This window comes from Oncorhynchus gorbuscha, linkage group LG11, assembly GCF_021184085.1.
Source record: "Oncorhynchus gorbuscha isolate QuinsamMale2020 ecotype Even-year linkage group LG11, OgorEven_v1.0, whole genome shotgun sequence".
NCBI lineage: Eukaryota > Metazoa > Chordata > Actinopteri > Salmoniformes > Salmonidae > Oncorhynchus > Oncorhynchus gorbuscha.
Genome location: NC_060183.1, coordinates 30083884 through 30104710, shown reverse-complemented (window position 1 = coordinate 30104710; position 20827 = coordinate 30083884). Strand labels below are relative to the sequence as shown.

At 41.4% G+C, this 20827-nt stretch overlaps 1 protein-coding gene across 1 annotated transcript in view; it reads left to right on the top strand.

The window, feature by feature from the left end:
* The window catches only part of LOC124048478 (speckle-type POZ protein-like), a 30250-nt gene extending 16514 nt beyond the window's left edge, over positions 1-13736 (top strand). Inside the window, 10 exon segments of the mRNA XM_046369313.1 lie at positions 1845-2036; positions 2151-2272; positions 2714-2865; positions 3390-3517; positions 4408-4585; positions 4700-4755; positions 5706-5828; positions 8774-8916; positions 9059-9176; positions 9178-13736. Coding sequence (XP_046225269.1) covers positions 1959-2036; positions 2151-2272; positions 2714-2865; positions 3390-3517; positions 4408-4585; positions 4700-4755; positions 5706-5828; positions 8774-8916; positions 9059-9176; positions 9178-9204 — 1125 coding nt within the window. The 5' untranslated portion in view covers positions 1845-1958 and the 3' untranslated portion in view covers positions 9205-13736.
* The last annotated feature ends 7091 nt before the right edge of the window (positions 13737-20827 follow it).

Sequence of the window (20827 nt, the reverse complement as noted above, 5' to 3'; positions counted from 1 at the left end):
TCATGGGGACAAAAATCATACTTTTTGTAGAAATGTCCTCTGGTCTGATGAAACAAAAATAGAACTGTTTGGCCATCATGACCATTGTTATGTTTGGAGGAAAAAGGGGGAGGCTTGCAAGCCGAAGAACACCATCCCAACCGTGAAATTCGGGGCTGGCAGCATCATGTTGTGGGAGTGCTTTTTCTGCAGGAGGGACTGGTGCACTTCACAAAGTAGATGGCATCATGAGGTAGGAAAATGATGTGGATATATTGAAGCAACATCTCAAGACATCAGTCAGGAAGTTAAATCTTGGTCGCAAATGGGTCTTCCAAATGGACAATGACCCCAAGCATACTTCCAAAGTTGTGGCAAAATGGCTTCAGGACAACAAAGCCAAGCTATTGGAGTGGACATCACAAAGCTCTGACCTAAATCCTATAGACAATTTGTGGGCAGAACTGAAAAAGCATGTGCTAGTAAGGAGGCCTACAATAAACCTGACTCAGTTACACCAGCTCTATCAGGAGGAATGGGCCAAATTTCACCCAACTTACTGTGGGAAGCTTGTGGAAGGCTACCTGAAATGTTTGACCTAAGTTAATCAATTTAAAGGCAATGCTACCAAATACAAATTGAGTTTATGTAAACTAGAGGTCGACCGATTATGATTGTTCAACACCGACGCCGATTATTGGAGGACCAAAAGGGCCGATACCGATTTTAATCAGACGTTTTTTTATTTTTTAAACATTTATTTGTAATAATGACAATTACAACAATACTGAATGAACACTTATTTTAACTTAATATAATACATCAATAAAATCAATTTAGCCTCAAGTAAATAATGAAACATGTTCAATTTGGTTTAAATAATGCAAAAACAGTGTGGAGAAGAAAGTAAAAGTGCAATATGTGCTATGTAAGAAAGCTAACGTTTCAATTGCTTGGTCAGAACATGAGAAAAAGCTGGTGGTCCTTTTAACATGAGTCTTCAATATTCCCAGGTAGGAAGTGTTAGGTTGTAGTTATTATACTATTTCTGCCTATACCATTTTTATTTCATTAACCTTTGACTATTGGATGTTCTTATAGGCACTTTAGTATTGGGGGACCAACTCCATATTAATACCCATGATTTTGGAATGAGATGTTCGACAAGTAGGTGTCCACATACTTTGGATCATGTAGTGAATACTGTCAGAGTGCTTAGAATACACGGTCAATTTGTTAGTTAGGCTAATTGTCCATAATTTCTCATCCAATGAGCAGTATGCCAACACACTGTTTGTGTGGCTTGCTAGCGCTTGGGAGGTGTACAATCTTTCGGCAGCGAATTTCACACAGGAGTAGCTCTCTCCCTTGTTAATTTACAGTTGATTTACAGTTCATTTTGAGACTTAAATGCCATTGTGAAGGTTATTGATCCTGGAGTGGCCCCGCCATGGGCATCAATCGTCCGCTGTCCCCAAAGGGTCGTGGACAATTTATCCAGCCTGAACCATCTCTAGGCGTGCAGCACAGCCTCATACAGAGTTAAAGAGAATTGATTGAAATTATATTGAGTTTACATGAGTCTAGACCAGCGTTTACCAAACTCTTGTCTTCTATCCTTGTTGGTCATTTTATGGAGGATGTTGCATGGTGGTTAGGCTTCTGGTAAGGCCAAACAATTGCATATTTTTCAGACTGCTGATTTACGTGTGTGTGCTAGCCTAGGCTAGCATTTTGTATTTTATTTTTAGATGGGGAAAGTGGTCTATATAATTCAGGAATTAAAAAAGAAACATAAGGCTGTGTCAGGAGTTGGAACATGTTAATTTGAAATTCCTGCTCAGACCTGTCCCCTGTCTTTTCAGGGCACAAATTGTTACCGCCTGAGGTTTTTCGACATCTTGGACTCTGGAGTGATTCTGGACCTCTGAAAGAACAGATTCTCCCACACTCCGCCACGACCTGCTGCCACCCTGGCGATGTCAAGAGTCCCGAGTCCCCCTCCCCCTGCGGAAATGTCCAGCGGGCCTGTGGCGGAGAGCTGGTGCTACACTCAGGTAAGGGATGAGTTTAAGTGTGGGGTTAGGGATTAGAATATTTTTTTTCTCAGGTCAAAGCACGCATCTCTTCATTATATTGCCTCTCATCTCTGGCGGCTTTCCCCCCTACAGATCAAAGTGGTAAAATTCTCCTACATGTGGACCATCAACAACTTCAGCTTCTGTCGCGAGGAGATGGGCGAGGTCATTAAGAGCTCCACCTTCTCCTCAGGAGCCAATGACAAGCTCAAATGGTGCGCGGTGGATAAGACTTTTCTTTAAATGTTTCAAGATGTTGTATTTGTTATGAAAGACCATCAAAATTCTACACAATGACTAAGGCATTCTCACCAGATGTTGTTGGTTGGAGAGTTGGCAATGGCACCAGTGCACATTTTGCTGTTAGCAGCCCAACTCTTGTGTCAAACTAATAATAATAATATATGCCATTTAGCAGACGCTTTTATCCAAAGCGACTTACAGTCGTGTGCATACATTCTACATTCTTCTATTCATGTGTGCATACATTCTACGTATGGGTGGTCCCGGGAATCGAACCCACTACCCTGGCGTTACAAGCGCCATGCTCTACCAACTGAGCTACAGAAGGACCACAATGGTAGCTAACCGCTTTGATGAGAGTGCTGTGTTTAACTGTTGAATATTGACTGTTTACTCGCTCATAATTCTAACAGGTGTCTGCGGGTGAACCCTAAAGGGCTAGATGAGGAGAGCAAAGACTACCTGTCCCTCTACTTGCTCCTGGTTAGCTGTCCCAAGGCTGAGGTGCGTGCCAAGTTCAAGTTCTCCATCCTCAACGCCAAGGGAGAGGAGACCAAAGCCATGGGTGAGTGGGGTTATTAGTAACCACTCTGATGGAGAGCTTTGGGAAATATAAAGAATAGGATGGGTGTGCCGAGTACTCGGATAAAACAAGTATCGTAACATGTATACAATTGTGATACAAGTATTTTTTTGTGATCGGAGTAAGTCATTTTCAGCTGCCAGCACGCATCTTTCTCAAGTCAGAGATTCTGCATGCTCTTAAGGACTCAATTGGATAGTTCAGCTGTCTAAAAAAGATATGGGTGGGCTGTATGTTGATGCTGCTACGATTGGATAGAGCGCAGCTGTAATGCTCTTCAGCTCCTCATTCAGTCAGTTCTCCTCGCACGTTTTGCTCCGGTCATTTAGATTGTTGCTGCCAGCTGTTTATATGATAAAGAATCAGTGGGAGAGGATCAGCTCACCGGCCAGATTTGGCTCGTCGGCCGCCTGCCTGTTGAAAACCCTTACCCTAGTTCAACACATGAGTCTATGTATAAATAGAAGTGTTTCTCACAAACGTTTCCTCTCTCCTTGACTCTGCAGAAAGCCAGAGAGCATATCGGTTTGTCCAGGGGAAGGACTGGGGCTTTAAGAAGTTCATCCGCCGAGACTTCCTGTTGGACGAGGCCAACGGTCTTCTGCCTGACGACAAGCTCACCTTGTTTTGTGAGGTAAGACCCCATTCCACTAAATGAGAGAGGCTTAAAAGGGGAAATTTCTCCTGTCAAATCAATCATCTGTAGACATAAGGCTATTTTTCAGGTCTGAAAACATCTGACAAACTTTGATTTTGTAGTGAAATGTTCCTTTATACAAGAAGATGGGGAAAATTCAAGAGTGTACAGACTGTCCTTTGTGTTAATTTCAGGTGGCCTGGTTTACATTCCCCCTGTATCTCAGCTATTCATGTCTCTGAGGTTGGGTTGGCTGCTGCGGCTGTCAGTGTTTTTAAATGATTTAGTTGTTTTTTGGGGGGGGTTGATGTGGTTGTTTCATTGGAGCACATTGGAAGGCTTAGTTAATATAAACGTCTCTTTTTGATGGGATCCATTTTGTTTGTTGGGCAAAGCGTCTATCATAGTCCAAAACATGTACGCACAGCAATGTTCTAGAATATTGGACCTTTGGCTTTCATACTTTTAGATTTCTCAGTGCAGCTCAAGCTATTTTTCCAACTGTTAACAGGACTCGTACCAAAGCAATGATGGTTGGGAATTGTGGGGAGGTGGATGTTTGGGTTGTGCGTCCCCCACAGGTGGTGGTCTCAGAGCCGCGTAGATATGTCACAATGGGACGCCGGACTATCGCTTCTCATCATCTGTGGACTTTGATTTATGCTTAAGGCTGTATCTATTTAGACAGAGCAGCTTTAGTGGCTTCACATTGTTGATAATTGTAACCAGGTTGGTTTGGTGGGCTTACTCTGGCTGTGTTTAGGCAGACAGGCAGGCAAAAAAATAATTCACTAACTGGTCTAAAGATCTGATATCAAAAGACCAAATAGCGGAAAAAAAGACTAGAATTGGGCTGCCTGTCTAAACGTAGCCTCTGTTTTCTCAAGGTGAGTGTGGTGCAGGACTCTGTGAACATCTCGGGTCAGAACACCATGAACATGGTGAAGGTGCCTGACTGCAGACTGGCTGATGAGCTGGGTGGGCTGTGGGAGAACTCGCGCTTCACTGACTGCTCCCTGTGTGTGGCCGGGCAGGAGTTCCAGGCCCACAAAGCCATATTAGCAGGTACAGACAGAACACACACACACATTCATAAAATGCAGACGCCTCCAATTTCTATTGAGGCCCAGTGGCATGATCTAATCTTTTAATCTAAAGAAATCTTTGTATTTTCCTCAGCACGCTCTCCTGTCTTCAGTGCCATGTTTGAGCATGAGATGGAGGAGAGCAAAAAGGTGAGTCAGGGGCCCCTTTCCTCAATCTTCCTTTACTTGGATCCTCTTAACATGTTTGTACGTCCAAAAAAATATCAGTGCAGGTCAACTTTTTTCTTAATTTCTTTTCATTATTTAGCCAGGTAAATCATCCTCTTTCATAATATTGACTTCAAAGTCCTGTTTTTTTCTGTTCCTGGCTTAAAACATTTCTGTAAAAAAAAAGGTTGTTTCACTATTTTATCCCCTATCTGCTGGTGTAATGGCATAATTTAACAGATAGAATGCAGATGGACTTATAGTATCTGCAGCGACTTACTGTCAGTTCATAGTGAAAGGTGTTTCGTAGATCATTCTATTGCACAAGGCTGTTTGACAAAACCCAACAAGAGGGTTTATTAAAATCAAATCATCTCACTATATGTGAGGCCAACATTTCATCCTTTGCTGTCAAAGCAGCACGATCCCAGGAATTGCGTTTCTTATCCTTTGTGTGCTTGCAACAATAAGAAATGAAATTGTGTGCGATGCCTCAACCATTCTGAAATCCTTTTTAGAAAACAAGGCCATTTTCCGGTCATAGAGCAAGGTTTGTTTTTTTTCATCTTCAAATTGAACTTTTTTGAAACAGAGAAAGAAATGGTCCAACTTTACAATTTCAGACACACAATGGTCAATGAACAGCGATGAGGGGGAATATGCAGAAATCTATTTTCTCTTTGATGTTTTAGTTGTATTTCCTGTTTTGTAATTGAAAGGGCATCTCAAAGTTCCCCACAAACATGAATCATGCACATGTTGTACATTATTCCACTTCGGCTTCCTCTCACGTGGATCAATATTAAACTACTAAAAACATGTGCAATTTACATGTATCAAATCTCTCTCTCAGGCTTTCTCCTTCCCCCTTTCTCTCTCTGCCTCACTGCTTTCCTCTCACCTGCTTTCTCTACGTCTCTCCACCTCTCTAGAACCGAGTGGAGATCAATGACGTGGAGCCAGAGGTCTTCAAGGAGATGATGTGTTTCATCTACACAGACAAGGCCCCCAACTTGGACAAGATGGCTGATGACCTTCTAGCAGCAGCTGACAAGGTAGGGTGAAGTTGACCCTTGACCAGTGTTCCCATTCTTGGTCCTGGGGATTGCACATCCTAAGGGTTGCACATTTTTTCTTTTTTCCCCTAGCACTACTCAGCGGATTCAAATAATCAACTCGTTATTAAGCTTTTATTATTTGAATCCACTGTGTATTGCTAGGGCAAAAACTAAATGTGCAGCTGATCCTAGATCTGTACCTAGGCGGAACTTCACCCCATAGCAACTAGGAAGCATCGAATCAAAGTTTATTGGTCACGTACACAGTTTGGCAGATGTTATAGCGTGTGCAGCAAAATTCTTATATTACTAGCGCCTATCAATGCAGTAAAATGTCAAGACAGGTATACAAATAAGCAATTAAATAAAACAAAAAAACAAAGAACAACTCCTCAAATGTCAGAACGAATCCAATTAACAACCCGAATAGCCCTAACAGTAATCCAAATTCAATCTACACCAGATGCATTTACACAAGATGTACTAGGAATGAAATTTACAGCAGTAGATACAGTGCATTAGTAAGCTCAAGAATTCAGAATATAATAGAATACATTCACTCAACATTAAATGACTTCACCGGGGATAGAGCAGCTTTCTATGGAGCGGGCAAACTATAGTTGTTTTAGCCTTGGCGTGGGTGCTATCGGCTGCCTAGGCTATAGTTGTTTACATGCGCGATGGACATCCAAGTGTAGGGCGCGAGTTGCGACTGAAATTTTGCGGGTAGCAAGTGGAGGAGTAGGAGGCTTGGCTTGAAGGGCTAGGGATCTTGTTATGACATACGTTATCTTAATTAGGCCCACAGAATTATACCAACGGGGGAGCGGCTTCTATGGGTGAACATTTTTGAATGTCTTTGAACTTCCGAGAGTTGGACTAGAGCTAACAAGCTTGTGTGTGTGCAGAGCGGAACCCGAATTAAAAAACGTCTTGCATTTCTATAGTTAATCAATTCAATGTGAAATGTGAACTATAGTATTGTTAACTAGCATTGAAAAAAGATAATCCTACACATGCTCATACACACAAGATTTTCAACTGACAGGCAGACACTGCGCATCGTAAAAACTCACCCAAACTTCAGACCAAACTTTTCGAATTCTGTGAGCTGATCCATGTGACAACCAGTTAAGAGCTGCACTCTCTGGCTACCTGACAGATTATTCCGCTCAAACTAGGTTATGTGTGCGGCGCGAGTGTGATAAAGAATCTACTTCTTGGTAACGGGGGCAGTATTGAGTAGCTTGGATGAATAAGGTGCCCAGAGTAAACTGCCTGCTACTCTGTCCCAGATGCTAATATATGCATGTTATTAGTAGTATTGGATAGAAAACACTCTGAAGTTTCTAAAACTGTTTGAAAGGTGTCTGTGAGTATAACAGAACTCATATGGCAGGTGAAAACCTGAGAAAAATTCAACCAGGAAGTGGTAAATCTGAGGCTTGTAGTATTTTAACTGTAGATGCAGTGGGATATTGGTTATGTTGCACTTCCTAAGGCTTCCACTAGATGTCAACAGTCTTTAGAACTTTGTTTGAGGCTTCTACTGTGAAGTGGTACCGAATGAGCCAGGTGCCTGGCAGAGGGCCACAGGCTCTGAGGCGCGGTCACGAGAGTTAGCTCTCGTTCCATTGCTTTTCTACAGACATAAGAATTCTCCGATTGGAACATTAAGGAAGATTTATGATAACATCCTAAAGATTGACTCTATACTTAGTTTGACAAGTTTCTACGGGCTGTAACGGAACTTTTTAAACTTTTTGTCCGACGTTCGGGTGGACCTGAACGCGTTTTTAGATTTGTTTACCAAACGCCCTAACAAAAGAAGCTATTTGGACATAAATGATGGACATTATCGAACAAAACAAACATTTATTGTGGAACTGCGATTCCTGGGAGTGCCTTCTGATGAAGATCATCAAAGGTAAGTGAATATTTATAATGCTATTTCTAACTAATGTTGACTACCCAATACGGCTGCTTTGTTGTCTGAACGCTGTACTCAGATTATTGCATGGTTTGATTTTTCCGTAAAGTTTTTTTGAAATCTGACACAGCGGTTGCATTAAGGAGAAGTATATCTCTAATTCCATGTATAACACTTGTATTTTCATCAACATGTATAATGAGTGTTTCTGTAAATAGATGTGGCTCTCTGCACAATAACCGCATGTTTCAGAACTACTGAACGTAACGCTCCAATGTAAATTTAGATTTTTTTATATAAATATGCACTTTATTGAACAAAACATACATGTATTGTGTAACATGAAGTCCTATGAGTGTCATCTGATAAAGATCATCAAAGGTTAGTGATTAATTTGATCTCTTTGTGCTTTTTGTGACTCCTCTCTTTGGCTGGAAAAATGGCTGTTTTTCTGTGAGTTGGTGGTGACCTAACATAATCGTTTGTGGTGCTTTCGCTGTAAACCATTTTTAAAATCAGACACTGGCTGGATTAACGCTAATTTAATCTTTAAAATGGTGTAAAATACTTGTATGCTTGAGGAATTTTAATTATGAGATTTTTGTTGTTTTGAATTTGGCGCCCTGCACTTTCACTGGCTGTTGACGATAGGTTAACGAACTAATGGCTTCAGGAATATCGTATTTTCTTCATCAATTATTTAGCCTAGATTGAAAATGGCATTATTACCAAAGAAAAATCACAAGCCCAAGCGGGCCTCTGACATGGGTGATTGACTGGTCTGGTGGGTTGTTGAGCCCTGTACAATACCCATGAAATGTTCTAATGGAAAGATTGTGTCTGTAAAAACCCTATGCTTCCACCTGAGCACATTGCCTGCCACTTGGAAGAACAATTTTCATAGAAGCTACATTTGTCTTAGTATTTTGTTAATCTGTTTGTCCTCGTTTTCATGTTCCTTCTCTCCCTAACCCACCTCATCCATCTCTGTCTGTCTTTCTGTGCATCTCAGTATGCTCTTGAGAGGCTGAAGGTGATGTGTGAGGATGCGCTGTGCACCAGTCTGTCTGTGGAGAACGCTGCAGAGATCCTCATCCTGGCAGACCTGCACAGCGCCGACCAGCTCAAAACACAGGCTGTGGACTTCATCAACTAGTGAGTTAACTACTGTGTGTGTTTGAGGGGGGGCGCAACGAGCTAGCAGTCTCCTATACCAGTGTTTCTTAATCTTGGTCCAGGGTACCCAGTGCATTTTAGTTTTTGAAATTGTCCCCCCCCCCCCCCTCTCTCTCTCTAGCCATGCTGCCGAAGTTATGGAGACGGCGGGCTGGAAGTCCATGGTGGCATCCCATCCTCACCTGGTAGCCGAAGCCTACCGCTCGCTGGCCTCGGCCCAGTGCCCCTTCCTGGGACCGCCCCCGGAAACGCCTCAAACAGTCTTAACACGCATACCACCACCCACCCTCCTCGCACTCACGGGGGAAATCCCTCCCCACCACAATTAACGCCTCTCCCTCAACCCCTCCGTCCCATATCTGAACCTGCTGTATTCGTCTTCTGAGATAGAGGGGGAAATGGAAGAGAAAAAGGAGAAGGCCAACAGTCAGGATAAGAAGGGGATGTTTTGTTTACAATGAGCTGCTAGGCTATGCTAAAAACCCTCTTTCTCCTCAGCTCTGGCTTAATGAGGTCGGTGTTTGTTGTTGTGAACCCGTAACCACAAGAAGACCTGCGTCCTTCGATGACATGGGTCAGCCACATCCCAGGATGTGGAGTCTACCAACTGCATAGGAGATTGGGGGGAGGGAGAAATTGGCAAATCCAACCAAGCCCACAAGAAACACTCTTTCGAACATGGAGGATACAAGAGGATGAGAGCAAAGTGGAGCGATGCAAAGCAAGGCCTTCACTGCACATGTGTAGATTAGCTTCGTCTGTCCCTTTCATTGTTCTCATTGGTTGACAACCATAGGTGCAGGTGTCAATCGAAAAAAGGGCCTATTTGATAGACTGGTTAGGTAGAGGCAGCATGAAGGAATGGGCCTGTTTACCACGATGACCTAGGGGCCAAGGGCCTGTTCAAAGACTGTGGAAACCCTGTTTTTAAAGTAGTGGGGAAAATGTTGCACTAATGTTACAGGTCAGCCCTTTGTCAAATGCCGCTGCAGCAGCAGCGATACAGAGTACTGTAGTAGAGAAGCACACATAACGCAAGCTTAGTGAGCGAAACCATTGGACCGCCAAGGACAAATGCCCTTTAACCTTCAAGCTAGCAATGGGTCATTTTGACCCCTGAGGCATATTTTTTATCATAGCCCAGAGATGGTTTATTAAATTCTTTAGATTTTTCATGACTTTGTCAATCAACTTGTTCTTAAAAAATCTAAATCATTGTTTAGTGTTTCTGTGTCAATGTGGACAAAAAATTATACTGCTTTGGAGTCATTTTTTTTTAACAAGTTAGCCATACCATCAAAGGGTGGAGGGAGACCTGTATCTGTGATTTTGACCAGATAGACAGATCATTTGCAGAAATGCTGTATACATGTAACTGCCAAAATAAAACACAAACATAACATGTCTTCATAGGGTGTCAAGATAGGGTATAGGGTGCCCATCTCAGTTGTCTGTCTTGGTACACTATGATTCGAAAAGTATGCTATTTGATTTAACATCCAGGGAATGCATGATTTTATATTTTTATTTGCAACCTGTCAAAATAGGATCCCGAATTATCAGATTTATTTTAGGCTCATCAGAGAATTTGCTGACATTTTTGTGCATATTGGCTTATAGGCTATGTTATTCACCAACTGAGGAAGTGGGGACTCAAAAGACTCAGCTAGATTGCTAACTCTAAATATGATATTGTTGCTATATAGCCTTTTAGGCTTATTTATTAATATAGCAGTAAACATCAGCTAATATCCTACAAAAACTTTCCAGCACTAGGCCTAGGCTATGTGATGTTGGCCTATTTACTGCACATGGCGTGTTCTGCATCAAAACCATACTACAGTCTCCTCCGGTTGTAAAGTGGTGCCTTGAACTCAATATTAAGAAGTGAGAAATAAATGATATACTCACAAAGCTCTGTCTGGGCATTGGTCATATGCTTGTGCTTCTCTGAATGCATCTCTCTTTCCTCCGTGCGCACAGTGGGGAGAGTGAGTGGACAGGCAGATACTTTCATAGCAGGAATCAGCATAATGCATAGGCTATTACTGTTGTCCAAATAATGGTTTTAGAACAAGCTGCAGAAAATGACCTACGTATGCAAAATGCTTCAGAAAGAGGAAAGCAATGTCGGTGTCTAATTTCAGGTTTATCGTCCTATGCTCCTTTTGAGACCCCTCTTTCAAAGTCACTGAAATCTCTTCTAGCCATGTTAGTCAAAATAATAGGCAACTGGGCTTTTTATACCCTAAGCATAATGGGCAGTTAATTGCTTAATTAACTCCGGAACAAAATCTCTGTAAAAGCACCTGCTTTCAATATACTTTGTATTCCTCATTTGCTCAAGTGTTTCCTTTTTATTTTGGCAGTTTCCTGTAGCTCTCCATGTACTCACCTAAGATTGTACTTTTCTATACCACATATCTTATGACTGTACAAAACCAAAATTTCCTTATTTTTGTGCATAATACAAATCTGCCAGTGGTATACATACTTGATAGAACTGTAATACAGAACTCAGATACTCTGAATCTACACCGAGAGCTGTATTGGTGTATTATCCAAAAACAAGTAGTTATTGTAGGGAAAATCTTTAAAAAAGTTGCGATATCAGGTTTCTCTAGAGACATAATATTAAGTAATGCATATCATCATAGGGTGGAGGGGGACCTGTTGCAGGGATCTTGTCCTGAAAGACGTATCACCTGCAGAGATGGAGCACCTTATGTACTTGCCTTGGTTATAACTGGTTATTCCTAGGTATGCGCGTATACAAAATCCAAATGACAATTGATATAGTTGCAGTCAAAACACCTTTTTATAAAAGTCTGTCAGTGGTATGAATACTTGGTAGAACTGTAATACAGAAACCAGCTATTCTCTGAATGTACATGTAGTGCTGTATTGGTGTGTAATTCTCTGGAGAAAAAAAATATTCAATGGAAATGCTATATAAATACCAGAATTCCTACAGATATGGGATCTTAATTTGAGATGGTTTGCTACATCAGGAAAGTGATCCTGCAGCAACAGGAAATGTGAATTATTATGTGGATTATAATTAATGGACATTTTTATAGGGGTTGATGAATCTTTTAAAGCAAATCAAGCCTGAATTTTTATGCATAAATTATGAACTTTAGAATCCTTTTTAAACCTCAAATACTCTACCAGTTAACATTACCTGCTGTGCAGGAAGTGTCCTGCAACAACAGGGTGATCAAATTAAGATCCTACATCTGTATAATATTTTAAATGTGTCACTTGTTAAGATATTTTGGTTGCTATACAATTTGATTTAATGTGACTTTGAGGATTTGGGCTTACTCTTTTAAGCATGCATTAACCCCTACCACTCCCATTGTTTCGCTAACAGTTGGTAATCCACATATGTAAAATATGTTGGAAGCTTGAGGATTAAAACTGAATTCTCTGCAAGAGATACAAAAAGAAAAGGAAACCTCTCCCATATGGAATGTTGCTTGATCTGCATCTTATTTTATCAATAGAAAAGAAAGTAGAGTGGATGTAAAAGAGCAATGCCCAATGTAAAGTGTTTTTTGGGGGTCATGATTTAATTGTGATTTTGTGTGTGGATCTGTCTTGAAATCTCGGGATTTCTGTTGGAAAACAACCCAGAGAAGATGTTGTGCATCAGTTACAATTTTACATTAGGCTTCAATCAGGCTTATATAAAAAAAAAAAATGGTGATTTACTTTCTAGTTGTTTTTCCTCAGAACTCCTCATTGTTTTTCATAGGAATTTGTACAGACACACAAATTATTTTTGAACAATGTCAACAAACATTTTCAACCATAAAATTGAAAAGTAGATATTTTTTGGGGCTTGGCCCTGGGAGAGAATAACCAGAATGTGAAAACGAAGTATAAAATCTAATATTTCACCATGGTTTTTACCTGGCTGCAAATTAACTGTTTATTTCCTGTAGACATGTCTGGTAATTCTTAGTTTATACTGTTTTTTTTTTCTTCCCAAAGGAATAAACCACAGCTATTTTGTAATGAATGCAGCACAGTCTTGGTTCATTGTGTGATAACATGTTTTGTATTCATACCACTTGACTTACTCCACATTTTGTTAGTCGGAATTCAAAATGGATTAAATAGATTTTTATAACCAATCTACACACTACTACCCCATAATGACAAAGTGAAAACATGTTTTTAGAAATGTTTGCAAATTTATTGAACATAAAATACAGAAATAAGTTCACACCCGTAAGTCAGTACATGTTAGAATCACCTTTGGCAGCGACTACAGCTGTGAATCTTTCTGGGTAAGTCTCTAGGAGCTTTGCACACCTGAATTGTACAATGTTTGCACATTTCTTTTTACATTTCTTCAAGCTGTGTCAAATTGGTTGTTGATCATTGCTAGATAGCCATTTTCAAGTCTTGCCATGGATTTTCAAGGAAATGTAAGTCACAACTGTTAACTAGGAACATTCAATGTCCTCTTGGTAAGCAACTCCAGTGTATATATATATGACGTTACGTTTTAGGGGATTGTCCTGCTGAAAGGTGAATTTGTCTCCCAGTGTCTGTTGAAAAGCAGACTGAGCCAGGTTTTTCTCTAGGATTTTGCCTGTGCTTAGCTCGATTTGTTCTTTTTAACCTACAGTCCCCAATCCTTGCAGATGACAAGCATAGCCATATCATGATGCAGCCACTACCTTGCCTGAAAATATGAATGGGTACACCGTAATGAGTTGTGTTGGATTTGCACCAAACATAACACTTTGTATTCAGGACATAAAGTGATTTCTTTTGCAGTTGTACTTTTGTGCCTTATTACAAACAGGATTAATATTTGTACTTATTTCACTGCCATTTAGGTTAGTGTTGTGGAGTAACTACAATGTTGTTGATCTATCCTCCAGTTTTCTCCTGTCACAGCCATTAAACTCTGTTTTAAAGTCACCATTGGCCTCATGGTGAAATCCCTGAGCAGTTTCCTTCCTCTCCGGCAACTGAGTTAGAAAGGACTAGAGGTCGGCCGATTAATTAGGGACGATTTCAAGTTTTCATAACAATCGATAATCAACAATCAGCCAATTTATATTGCACTCCACGAGGAGACTGCATGGCAGGCTGATCACCTGTTACGCGAGTGCAGCAAGGAGCCAAGGTAAGTTGCTAGCTAGCATGAAACTTAACTTATAAAAAACAATCAATCTTAACATAATCACTAGTTAACTACACATGGTTGATGATATTACTAGTTTAACTAGATTGTCCTGCGTTTCAAATAATCAATGCTTTGTCTGTTAATTTATCATCGAATCACTGCCTACTTCGCCAAATAGGTGATGATTTAACAAGCGCATTCGTTAAACAAGCATTGTCGTTTCACCAATGTACCTAACCATAAACCCCAATGCCTTTCTTAAAATCAATACACAAGTATATCTTTTTTTAAACCTGCATATTCAGTTGAAAGAAATTCATGTTAGCAGGCAATATTAACTAGAAATATTGTGTCGCGTTCTTTGCACACAGTCAGGGTATATGCATCAGCTTGGGCCGCCTGGCTCGTTGTGAACTGTATGAAGACCATTTCTTCCTAACAAAGACCATAAATAATTTGCCAGAATTTTACATAATTATGACAACATTGAAGGTTGTGCAATGTAACAGTAATATTTAGACTTATGGATGCCACCTGTTTGATAAAATACAGAACAGTTCTGTATTTCACTGAAAGAATAAACGTTTTGTTTTCGAAATGATCGTTTCCGGATTTGACCATATTAATGACCTAAGGCTCGTATTTCTGTGTGTTTATTATATTATAATTAAGTATATGATTTGATATTTGATAGAGCAGTCTGACAGTGGTGGTAGGCAGCAGCAGGCTCATAAGCATTCATTCAAACAGCACTTCCCTGTGTTTGCCAGCAGCTCTTTGCAATGCTTGAAGCACAGCACTGTTTGTGACTTCAAGCCTATCAACCCCCGAGATTAAGCTGGGAATACTATAGTGCCTATGAGAACATCCAATAGTCAAAGGTATATGAAATAAATGGTATAGAGAGAAAAAGTCCTATAATAACTACAACCTAAAACTTCTTAACTGGGAATATTTTTAGACTCGTTGAATGGAACCACCAGCTTTCATATGTTCTCATGTTCTGAGCAAGGAATTGAAACGTTAGCTTTCTTACATGGCACATATTGCACTTTTACTTTCTTCTCCTACACTGTTTTTTTGCATTATTTAAACCAAATTGAACATGTTTCATTATTTATTTGAGACTAAATAGATTTATGTATTATATTAAGTTAAAATAAAGGTGTTCATTCAGTATTGTTGTAATTGTCATTATTACATATATATATATATATATATATATATATATATATATAAATCATAATCAGTCGACCTCTAGAAAGGACACCTGTATATTTGTAGTAACCGTGTGTATTGGTACACAATCCAAAGTGTAATTAATATCTTCACCATGCTCAAATGGACATTAAATGTAATATTTTTTTCTTTTTTTATCCCCCCATCTACCAATAGGTGCTCTTCTTTGTGAGCCATTGGAAAGCCTTCATGGTCTTTGTGGTTGAATCTGTGTTTGAAATTCACTGCTGAGGTACCTTGCAGATCATTGTATGTGTGGGGTAAAGAGATGAGGTAATCAAATCCACATTTATTTTGTCACATGCTTCATAAGCAACAGGTGTGAAATGCTTATTTATGGACCCTTCCCAACAATGCAGCGAGGAAAAAAATGGAAAGTGTAGAAAAATAGTATGAAGAATGAATAACTAATAAGTAACTAACTTTCCGATATACACGGTGTACCAGTACCGAGTCAATGTAAAAAATCATCAATCGTGTTAAACACTATTATTGCATATAGTGAGTCCATGCAATGTGTTAAGTTAATTTTTACCCCTGAACTTTTTTAAGCTTACCATAACATAAAATAAAGGGGTTGAATACTTACATTTTTTTATTAATTTGTAAACATTTCTAAAAACATAATTAACATTTGACATTATTGGGTATTGTTTGTAGGACAATGACACAAAATCTAAATGTAATACATTTTAAATTCAGATTGTAACACAACAAAATGGGGAAAAAGTCAAGGGGTGTGAATACTTTCCGAAGGCATTGTATATTTGCGTTACTGCCGTATTCTTAAATTAAATAAAAAAATTAAAATCCTACTTTCTCATCAATCTACAAACAATACCCCATAATGACAAAGTGAAAATAGGTTTATAGAAATGTTTTCTAATTTATACAAAACAATAAACATCTTATTTACATAAGTATTCAGACCCTTTCCTATGAGACTCGCAATTGAGCTCAGGTGCATCCTGTTTCCATTGCACATCCTGTTTCCATTGCACATCCTTGAGATATTTCGACAACTTGATTGGAGTCCACCTGTGGTAGATTAAATTGATTGGACATGATTTGGAAAGGTGCACATCTGTCTATATAAGGCCCCACAGTTGACAGTGCATGTCAGTGCAAAAACAAAGTCATGAGGTCGAAGGAATTGTCTGTAGAGCTTTGAGACAGGATTGTGTCAAGGAACAGATCTGGGGAAGGGTAACAAAAATTGTCCTCCCTCTCATTTTTCATCTTTTTGGCCTTGGGTGGGTCTCAATTTTTTCACTTCCGGCGCCGACAGAGATGGCCGCCTCACTTCGCGTTCCTAGGAACTATACAGTACTTTGTTTTTTTATGTGTTATTTCTTACATTGGTACCCCAGGTAATCTTAGGTTTCATTACATACAGTCGGGAGGAACTACTGAATATAAGAGCAACGTCAACTCCCCATCATTACGACCAGGAATATGACTTTCCTGAAGCGGATCCTGTGTTCAGCCTTCCACTCAGGACAATGGATCGGATCCCAGCCGGCGACCCAAAACAATGACGCTGTAAAAGGGGCAAACGAAGCGGTCTTCTGGTCAGGCTCCGGAGACGGGCACATCGTGCACCACTCCCTAGCATACTACTCGCCAATGTCCAGTCTCTTGACAACAAGGTTGATGAAATCTGAGCATGGGTAGCATTCCAGAGAGACATCAGAGACTAACGTTCTTTGCTTCACGGAAACATGGCTCACTCGAGAGACTCTACCGGAGTCGGTGCAGCCAGCTGGTTTCTTCAAGCATCGCGCCGACAGAAACGAGCATCTTTCTGGTAAGAAGAGGGGCGGAGGGGGTATGACTTATGATTAACGAGACGTGGTGTGATCATAACAACATACAGGAACTCAAGTCCTTCTTTTCACCTGACTTAGAATTCCTCACAATCAAATGTCGACCGCTTTATCTACCAAGGGAATTCTTTTCGATTATAATCACAGCCGTATATATTTCCCCCCAAGCAGACACATCGATAGCCCTGAACGAACTGTATTTGACTCTATGTAAACTGGAAACCACATATTCTGAGGCTGCATTCATTGTAGCTGGGGATTTTAACAAGGCTAATCTGAAAACAAGACTCCCTAAATTATATCAGCATATCAATTGCGCAACCAGGGCTGGTAAAACCCTGGATCATTGTTATTCTAACTTCCATGATGCATATAAGGCCCTCCCCCTCCCTCCTTTCGGAAAAGCTGACCACGACTCCAATTTGTTGCTTACAGCCTACAGACAGAGCCTAAAACGAGAAGCTCGCTCTGGTCTGTTCAACGCTGGTCCGACCAATCTGATTCCACGCTTCAAGACTGCTTCGATCATGTGGATTGGGATATGTTCCGCATTGCGTCCAACAACAACTTTGATGAATACGCTGATTCGGTGAGCGAGTTCATTAGAAAGTGCATCGACGATGTTATACCCACAGCAACGATTAAAACATTCCCAAACCAGAAACCGTGGACCGAATACAAACCGAATACAAACAGTGTAGCTATTCCCTCCGCAAGGCAAACAAACAAGCTAAGCGTCAGTACAGAGACAAATTCGAGTGGCAATTCAACGGCTCAGACACGAGGTATGTGGCAGGGTCTACAGTCAATCACGGATTACAAAAAGAAAACCAGCCCTGTCGCAGACCAGGATGTCTTGCTCCCAGACAGACTAAATAACTTTTTTGCTCGCTTTGAGGACAATACAGTGCCACTGACACGGCCCGCTACCAAAACCTGCGGACTCTCCTTCACTGCAGCCGATGTGAGTAAAACATTTAAACGTGTTAACCCTCGCAAGGCTGCAGGCCCAGAGGGCATCCCCAGCTGTGTACTCAGAGCATGCGCAGACCAGCTGGCTGGTGTGTTTACGGACATATTCAATTTTTCCTTATCCCAGTCTGCTGTTCCCACATGCTTCAAGAGGGCCACCATTGTTCCTGTTCCCAAGAAAGCTAAGGTAACTGAGCTAAACGACTACCGCCCCGTAGCACTCACTTCCGTCATCATGAAGTGCTTTGAGAGACTAGTCAAGGACCATATCACCTCCACCCTACCTGACACCTTAGACCCACTCCAATTTGCTTACCGCCCCAATAGGTCCACAGACGATGCAATCTCAACCACACTGCACACTGCCCTAACCCATCTGGACAAGAGGAATACCTATGTATTCCAACGACTACAGCTCAGCATTTAACACCATAGTACCCTCCAAGCTCGTCATCAAGCTCGAGACCCTGGGTCTCGACCCCGCCCTGTGCAACTGGGTACTGGACTTCCTGACGGGCCGCCCCCAGGTGGTGAGGGTAGGCAACAACATCTCCTCCCCGCTGATCCTCAACACGGGGGCCCCACAAGGGTGCGTTCTGAGCCCTCTCCTGTACTCCCTGTTCACCCACGACTGCGTGGCCACGCACGCCTCCGACTCAATCATCAAGTTTGCGGACGACACAACAGTGGTAGGCTTGATTACCAACAACGACGAGACGGCCTACAGGGAGGAGGTGAGGGCCCTCGGAGTGTGGTGTCAGGAAAATAACCTCACACTCAACGTCAACAAAACTAAGGAGATGATTGTGGACTTCAGGAAACAGCAGAGGGAACACCCCCCTATCCACATCGATGGAACAGTAGTGGAGAGGGTAGCAAGTTTTAAGTTCCTCGGCATACACATCACAGACAAACTGAATTGGTCCACTCACACTGACAGCGTCGTGAAGAAGGCACAGCAGCGCCTCTTCAACCTCAGGAGGCTGAAGAAATTTGGCTTGTCACCAAAAGCACTCACAAACTTCTACAGATGCACAATTGAGAGCATCCTGGCGGGCTGTATCGCCGCCTGGTACGGCAACTGCTCCGCCCTCAACCGTAAGGCTCTCCAGTGGGTAGTGAGGTCTGCACAACGCATCACCGGGGGCAAACTACCTGCCCTCCAGGACACCTACACCACCCGATGTTACAGGAAGGCCATAAAGATCATCAAGGACATCAACCACCCGAACCACTGCCTGTTCACCCTGCTATCATCTAGAAGGCGAGGTCAGTACAGGTGCATCAAAGCTGGGACCGAGAGACTGAAAAACAGCTTCTATCTCAAGGCCATCAGACTGTTAAACAGCCACCACTAACATTGAGTGGCTGCTGCCAACACACTGACACTGACTCAACTCCAGCCACTTTAATAATGGGAATTGATGGGAAATGATGTAAAATATATCACTAGCCACTTTAAACAATGCTACCTAATATAATGTTACATACCCTACATTATTCATCTCATATGCATACGTATATACTGTACTCTATATCATCTACTGCATCCTTATGTAATACATGTATCACTAGCCACTTTAACTATGCCACTTTGTTTACTTTGTCTACATACTCATCTCATATGTATATACTGTACTCGATACCATCTACTGTATGCTGCTCTGTACCATCACTCATTCATATATCCTTATGTACATATTCTTTATCCCCTTACACTGTGTATAAACAGTAGTTTTGGAATTGTTAGTTAGATTACTTGTCACTGCATTGTCGGAACTAGAAGCACAAGCATTTCGCTACACTCGCATTAACATCTGCTAACCATGTGTATGTGACAAATACAATATGATTTGATTTGAACCTAAAATAATTTCACAAAACAGATATAGGGATCTGGTAGTATTTGGGCGATTGTCTTCCATATATTTAGATGATAAGTAATTCAGAAAGATAGTATCTTGAGAAGAGGGAGCATAGATGGTACAGCCAGGCTGGGCGGTAGAGACATCTGACAGACAGGCCATGGGCACATCCTCGTCTTTGATAGCCATAGCTCCTCCTGCGTAGGTAGGCTGGATCGTCGACTACTGAAATGTAGCACCCACCTCACTGAAGCTTTGGTGACTGTAAAAGTGCCACCACACCTCAGCAGTGGTCCAGAAAAGACCCCAAAAAGCGAGTCCACTTTCCTCTAGGAATGGGGCAGGGGGTCAAAAAAACTGATGCTGTTAATCTGGTGTTGCTGCATAATTCAAATCATATTAGCAAACTAGCTCCAAGCCAAATATAAACCGACTTGCCATAATCAGTCCTGCAATTCCATGGGTCACCACCAGATATTTCAGTTAATCTCAGTGGGTTTTGTTCCTCTAGAGGTGTTAGGGACTGTGCTTTGGCAAAGTGGGTGGGGTTATAGCCTGCCTGTTTGGCCCTGTCCGGGGGTATCGTAGGACGTGGCCACAGTGTTTCCCGACCCCTCCTGTCTCAGCCTCCAGTATTTATGCTTCAGTAGTTTGTGTTGGGGGGGTTAGTGTCAGTTTGTTATATCTGGAGTATTTCTCCTGTCTTATCCGGTGTCCTGTGTGGATGTAAGTATGCTCTCTCTAATTCTCTTTCTCTTTATTTATTTCTCTCTCTGTCTCAGCCCTAGGACCATGCCTCAGGACTACCTGGCCTCATAAATCCTTGCTGTCCCCAGTCC